Raw genomic sequence first — 6,683 nt, 5'->3', positions numbered from 1 at the left:
GAGTGGCTGCGCCGCGCGCGGTTCTAGGAAGACGTCGCTTCCGGGAAGGGCTGGAACCCAGAGGACAAAAGATTAGGCGGCGCGCCCCGCCTCGCCCTCCTGGCCCGGCCCCCGCGCTCGCCCGGCGCTCCCGCGCGCCGCCTCCCAGTCCCTCCCCGCCGCCCGTGCGCCCCGGGTGTCTGCCTTGCGAGCGCGGTCTGCGCGCGCGGGGCTCCCTCCAGCCGCCACCGTCCGGCCGCGCCCCAGCTCCGCAACTGCCGCCGCTGCTGCCGGGACATGGTCCTCTGCGTTCAGGGGTAAGGAAGCGCCGTCCCGCGCCCCCGCCCAGCCTCCACGCCCGAGCCCCGGGGGAGTGCCGACCTCGCGCTTGCAGCGGGCTGGGAGCGCTTGACGGGTTGGCGCTGGGCGGCAGGACGTCGGGGGTGACAACAGGGAATGGTGACAACTGTGGGTGGGGAAGCTGGGGGTCGGCTGGCGACGGGCGGAACACAGGGTGGGCTGAGCCTGGGTTCTGGCTGGAGCAGGTAGACGCCGATGGCAGCGCCCCTTCAAAGACGCGGCTCGCCTGCCCAGATCCCCTTGTGGTCCCCGAGCCTGCCCGCACGGGGCCTGCTGGCGACCTTGAGCCAGCCTCTGCCCCGCTGTCTGGTCGGCCCCTCTCCTGCCTCGGGCTAGCAATTAGGCTCTTCTTGGGAACCAGCCTGAGATCCTTGCCACTCCTCAGACTGGCATCTGCCCACCCGCGACTCTGGGTTTCGCCAGGTCCTGCCCGAGGCACCCCCACAATCGTCTCACCCTCCCCCAGCCCAGTCTAGGGTCCTGGCTCTCTCCTCCAAGTTTCCCAAAGACTTGCTGGAGTGGGGTGGGGCTGATAAGTCAGTCTTGGCCTCGGCTGAGCATTCTCGGCACATTCCTTCCACCCAGAGCCTCAGCCTCACCTTCAGCCAAGGGGTGTGACGCTCTCCAGACTGATCTGACAGCTGAGTAAGCCCCCAGAGAGAGCTGGGTGGCCCAGTGGCTGCTGTTATCAGAACTGGGTGGTGCCAAGTGAGGAAGGATGGAAGGGAGGCCAGGCTGAGTACCCCTCACCCTTGCTCTGAGCTGTGCTGTCTCCAGGGAGGAGACTGGGAGTGCCAGGAAGAAGTACTCTATACTTCTCCCGGATTTCTCTAGCATCTCCCTTCCTCTTCTCTGAATTCTGGGGCTCCTGAATACCTCACTCTCCCCATCGCTGCCTTCCTCAGACACCGCCCCCCCCGCCCCAGATTCCAGGGTCCCACACTCTTTTTCACTCTGCTTCAGCTGAAACTCAGGGCCAGTGTTGAGGGTTGGGAGCAAGAGTTTAAGACCTCCACACAGATAGCCACAGGCCAGCTGGGCCCTCCTGGGTTAGGGAAGAAGCTTCCCAGCTGTAGCTTTGGGCTGCCAGCTTTGTGGAGGGGTCCCCCCGGCAGGGCTGAGTTTGCCGCACTCGGGACCCAAAGTCTGGGCTCCACAGCAGGCACACACATGTACCGGCCACCCACACCTGGGACACACCAGCCACCGCCCCCGCCATGACGATGACACAGCCATGGACACACCCAGACACCATGTCAGCCCTAGAGTTGCCTGCATCCACATGTGTCCTGCTTAGTTGTCCGGATGTGGCCACCCCCAGAGGCCCCGGCCTAACTGGCTAACTGCCCGCCATGCTGGGAGGTCCTGGGCCTGAGCTAATCTCTGAGGCCCGGCGGGCAGGCCACCGGCCGGTTCCTCGGGACTCAGCCTCCGCTCCCTGAGTGGGATTCCAGAGCCCCCCGCAGTGCAGCCAGAGGGGGTGGAAAAGGATTAGGCAAGTGTGGTGTGCCAGGGTCTGGGCCCCCTCTGCTCATGAGTACTTAGGGGCCCTTCTTTGTTTAAATTCTCAAACGGTCATCTCTCACCTTCACTGCTGGGTACGGCTCCTGCCGCTGGCTCCTGCCCACCTCCTCCTACCATCTGAGCAGTACCTGGCACTGTTTACCCACACTGTCGTCTCTGCCAAGGAGGCCTTCCCCCCGGCCCTTCCTTTGGCCTGGCAGGGTCGGCTCAGGAGCAGGGAGACTCTGACTCCCATATTGACACCCTTTGCTTTTATGGCTGGGTTATAAGTTTTTACTGAGGGTTGAGCCCATGGTCTCATTACCTTGACCCAGAGCTGAGACCTAAGGATGCATTTTGTGAGCAATGAGGGACGAGCAGCTGTCCTTTCCTTGGGAACCAGGGCCATTCCCCTGAGTCCCGGGAAGCCCAGGATCACCGTGCTGGCTGGGGTTCCCCTAGAGGGAGGCTGCTGCTCAGGGACCCAGCTCCAGCTAGCTGAGGATGTGGCATGGCTGGGACCTTGGGTGTCCGGGCTGGTAGGACCCCTCCGTGCGGCTGGGGAAACAGCTCTAGTGAAGCGCAAGGTTTGCACAGGGTCACAGAGCCCTGGAGGGCCGGATTGCCAGGGGTGGGCCTGGAATGGGGATGAGGACCCTGCCCGTTGGCAGGAGCTCCTATTTATGGGAGGCGGGGCTTGCCAGTGCCTTTGGAGGCCTCTGCCAGAGTCACACCCTCAGCTGGGAGGAGCAGAGAGCAGGATCTGAGGCAGGCCTGCATAAGCCCTGCCCACTGTGGACCTAGGTCCCTCCCGTTGCTCAGCCGGGCCAGTGCATTAAATCAGCCCCCCTCAGCCAGGAGGGAGCCAGCGAGCAGCTCTGCGCTGAGCCCCATCGGCGCGCTGAGCACAGCAGCTGGCCACTGTGAGTTAGCACTGTCTAGGGCATGAGCCGTGGTTTTGATTGGTGCAGAACAGAGAGAGAGCGCGATTACTTACTATTCAACAAATGCAGGGGGGTGAAGAAGTCTCTTTCAAAAGAGAAACACTTGTGGGGGAAGCAGTCACGGGGAATTTTGTGATGATAAATGGGAGGAGGGTCCTGGACTCATGGAGCCGTGGGTTGGCAGAGAAGGAGCTGAGGCTCACAGTCAGATGGACTGGCCAGAGTCATGTTGCCAGTCTGGGGCGCAGGGCATCTCTGGGAGTGGGGAGAGCGCTCACTGCCCACCCACTCCCTTCCAGACCTTGTCCTTTGCTGGCTGTGGAGCGGATCGGGCAGCGGCCACTGTGGGCCCAGCCTGAGCCAGGTATGCAGCCTTTGCCTGCCGGGGCCTTCCTGGGAGAGGTGGTAGAGGAGATCCCAGCCCAGTCAGAGAGTGCGCCCAAGGTGCTAGACCCGGAGGAAGATCTGCTGTGCATAGCCAAGACCTTCTCCTACCTTCGGGAATCTGGTAAGTCTGAGGAGGGGGGCAGGCTTTCCCCAGGAGAGTCTGAAGGAGGAAGCTTAGCTCTGACTGCTAAGTCCAATGGGGGAGGTCCATCCCTTCCCCGGGAAGCGTGAAGGGGGGACAGAGCCCCGCCCTGGTTTGGTGCCCCTCGATAATTTCCACTCTGACCAGTCTCTCGGCCCCATCTCCGCTTGCCTAGGCTGGTACTGGGGTTCCATTACGGCCACCGAGGCCCGCCAACACCTGCAGAAGATGCCAGAGGGCACATTCCTAGTGCGTGACAGCACCCACCCCAGCTACCTGTTCACACTGTCAGTCAAAACCACCCGCGGCCCCACCAACGTGCGCATCGAGTACGCCAACTCCAGCTTCCGCCTGGACTCCAACTGCCTGTCCAGGCCGCGCATCCTGGCCTTCCCGGACGTCGTCAGCCTGGTGCAGCACTATGTGGCCTCCTGTGCCGCTGACAGCCGGAGCGAGCACCCCGACCCTGCCCCCGCTCCCGCCCTGCCTACGCGTAAGGAAGACGCGCCTGGGGACCCCGCGCTGCCGGCCCCCGTGGCCACCGCTGTGCACCTAAAGCTGGTGCAGCCCTTTGTGCGCAGGAGCAGTGCCCGCAGCCTGCAGCACCTGTGCCGCCTGGCCATCAACCGCCTGGTGGCCGACGTGGACTGCCTGCCCCTGCCCCGGCGCATGGCCGACTACCTCCGACAGTACCCCTTCCAGCTCTGACCCCGGCCGCGCAGCCTCCTCGCCTCACCCAACCGTCCTCTGGAGGCGACACTGGCCCCAGCTGGACTTGGGCTTGCGCTGTCCCTCCTCCGATCATCGCGGTGCCCACGTGCTTCTGACAGCTGGACCAGGAAGAGTCGGCAGGAGCCGGGCTGGGGACAGGTGGGGGGAGGTGTCACACAACTTGGAGGTCGCGCCCCAGCTCCCATATGGCCCCGTGGTGGTGAGACGTGCGTCGGAAGAGAGGGAGACGGGCTGGACCTCGTCTCGCCTGCAGGCTGGGCCCAGGCCCCCACTCACCTGCCGTGGCCTCCCGGACGGTAGAGACTCTGTGGCCCTGGTTTCTCAGTTCGCGGGGTGGGGCGGGCCCCTTCCTTCCAACCCGCCTTTCTCGGGGATGATGGCAGCCAGAGGAGCTAAGGTGGACAGTGACAGTCCCCCGGTCGGGGAGCAGGCCACGCTGGGGACTGCACAGTTAGGCAGTATTTATTTATTTATTTATTCTCCTTGGATTGGTCTCAGGGTGAGCCAACCCCACCCCTCTCTCTCCCCTGGGCCCTGGGTGCTCTGAGACCCCAGCTCTGCCCCCGCTTCTCTGGCCCCTCCCTGTGGAGAGCCCCATCCTGAGATGGGGTGCTGGGCGCAAGGCAGCCATGGGTATCCTGGCGCTGACCCCCCACCTGTGAATGTGTCCGCTCGCTTCTGCACCAGCGCTGCTTTGGGGGGGTGGGCGAATGGGCAAGAAAATGGAGCCCAAGCTGCAGCCGTCCCACTCCCCCCACTCCGCACCCCCGCAGGGCAGAGCTCCGCCTGCACAGAGCTGGTCTCGGGAGCAGGGGCTGCCGCTCCAAGCTGCTGGGTTTGCTTCCTTCCCAGGAAGGCGTGCCTGCTCCCCGAGAGACGGAAGGAAATACATATCTGATAAGACTTTATAAAATAATTATTATAACAAAAAAAAAAAAACGGTTTGGTAGTCTTTTTTTCTTCCACTGATTTTTCTGTAATGACAATAAAATTGTACCTTTAATTTGTGGAGCCCTGAGTGGGGCCCCTGGAGTTCTGTACATACTTGTTCCCTTTGATTTTATTATCAGGATCACACTTCAAATCTGGGTCAGCCGAGGCCCAGGGGACCCAATGAGAGTGGAGGGGACAGGGTGCAGCCTTTCTCCTCACACCTCCTTGTTCCCCTTGGAGGGCGGGCAGCGGGAGGGGAAGGCCTCCAGGGTCACTGCTCGGGCCACTGCCGGCTCGGGGGTGGTGGCAGAGGAACACAGACCTGACGTGTAAACAGGAGGTGCCAGTTAAGGATTAAAGGTGGGGAATTCCAGGGGGACAGGTGCTGGGGACGGTTTCTTTTGAGATAATGAGGCCAATGGTCAGAGAAGTCATGGCCAGTCACCCTGCGGAGAAGGTTCAGTGAGTGCAGAGGCGCCCGGGCGTGACTGGGAAGCTCGCATTTCTGACCATGAGGAGGCCTGGGGAAGGGTCTCTCCTCCTGGTGAGCCGGGTTGGGGGTAGGGACCAGGAAGCTGCAGGCAGGGTGTAACCTCAGGTGGGGGCGGGTGGGCTTGGGGCGCCCACTCCTCTCACTCAGGGTCCCGCACGCAGAAGTGGGAAGAAGGGCAGTTATATGAAAACGCGCGCCTGTCCGACGGCCTGCCCTCGGACCCCTTCGGCGCCTGCAGCCCGCCCCGTCGTGCGGTTCTCCGCACCTTTACTTGGAGACCTCGCAGAAAAGCTCTGAACCCCATTCATCGTCCTCCCGCCCTTATTCAGTCAGTACCTGGTGCTCACCTTCCTCTTCCCTGAGCCTTTAGACAGGTAGAAGTTGCAGAGTGGAGGAGGCCAAGGCTGGCTGGCTGAGAGCAGCAGGGGGTGAGCGGTGACATGAGGCAGGAAAGGATAAAAGCAGGAACCGAGGAGGGCCGAGACCTTGGGGGCAAAGAATGGGGCTGATAGGGGTGAGCCCGAGAGCAGGTGGGTGAGGGCCCGTTCCTGGGAGTGGCGCGCGGCACCCGGCCTGTGCCCTCTCTGTCGCGGGCTACAGGGCCTGACAAGACGCCTCCTCCAGTTCACCGTGGCCCTGCCAGGGGTATACATGAGGCCTCCCATTGCTTCAGCCTGGATCTCAGTGCCTTTGTGACTCCCAAAACGCCTGCGGTGACCCTCTGTGTACTCCACCCCCAGATCTGAGCTGCCGGGTGGGCAGGTAGCAGACACTGAGTGGCCAAAGGTAGGCTGGTCCCCGCCTGGTGTGGTGGCCTGGACAGAAAGCTGCTGTGGCCGGAGGAAGCCGAGGAACTTCATTGCCCACAGAGGGGAGGCGTCCCAGGGTGCCTACTGGGTGCTGGCGGTGGGCAGGGCTTTGCGCGTCATGCAGAGCTCACGACCCTGGGAGCAGGCCTACCTGTTACCCATACTCCACACATAAGGAAACTGAGGCCCAGAGGGGCTGACAAAGAGAGGCCCCAAGGTGTTCCAACTGCACGTCTGCCCCTGGCCTGCTAGGTGGGATGGCAATGCCTGGCTGCTTTCAGGTAGGTTGTTCTTGGATGCTGGTTTTATCCCCAAGTCCCTCCTTGCCAAGGTCTCTGCAGCCACTGGCCTGTCCTACCCCCACCCCTGCCTCGGCTCAAGCCAGGGCCAGCTCTGGCCTG

The 6,683-nt window shown here is 62.7% G+C and overlaps 1 protein-coding gene across 2 annotated transcripts; it reads left to right on the top strand.

The window, feature by feature from the left end:
- On the top strand, window positions 1-5,087 carry CISH (cytokine inducible SH2 containing protein). 2 transcript variants are annotated; one of them, XM_090284828.1, is made up of 3 exons: window positions 1-296; window positions 3,086-3,294; window positions 3,491-5,087. In XM_090284828.1, exons 1-3 carry the CDS (start codon window positions 277-279, stop codon window positions 4,021-4,023), a joined length of 762 nt encoding a protein of 253 aa, XP_090140954.1. In that variant the 5' UTR covers window positions 1-276; the 3' UTR covers window positions 4,024-5,087. The 2 variants fall into 2 exon arrangements, with proteins under 2 accessions (XP_090140954.1, XP_090140955.1); XM_090284829.1 differs by lacking the exon at window positions 1-296 and adding an exon at window positions 1,559-1,589 and having other exon boundaries at window positions 3,082-3,294.
- Window positions 5,088-6,683: the final 1,596 nt, after the last annotated feature.

Source organism: Furipterus horrens, unplaced genomic scaffold (assembly GCF_987537825.1).
Source record: "Furipterus horrens unplaced genomic scaffold, mFurHor1.1.pri manual_scaffold_7, whole genome shotgun sequence".
Lineage (NCBI taxonomy): Eukaryota > Metazoa > Chordata > Mammalia > Chiroptera > Furipteridae > Furipterus > Furipterus horrens.
This window is presented reverse-complemented; position numbering and strand designations above follow the sequence as displayed.

Coding starts and splice junctions, on each gene's coding strand:
- CISH (XM_090284828.1), top strand. CDS start 277: ATGGTCCTCTGCGTTCAGGG. Junction 297..3,085: donor ATGGTCCTCTGCGTTCAGGG/GTAAGGAAGCGC, acceptor ACTCCCTTCCAG/ACCTTGTCCTTTGCTGGCTG. Junction 3,295..3,490: donor CTCCTACCTTCGGGAATCTG/GTAAGTCTGAGG, acceptor CCGCTTGCCTAG/GCTGGTACTGGGGTTCCATT.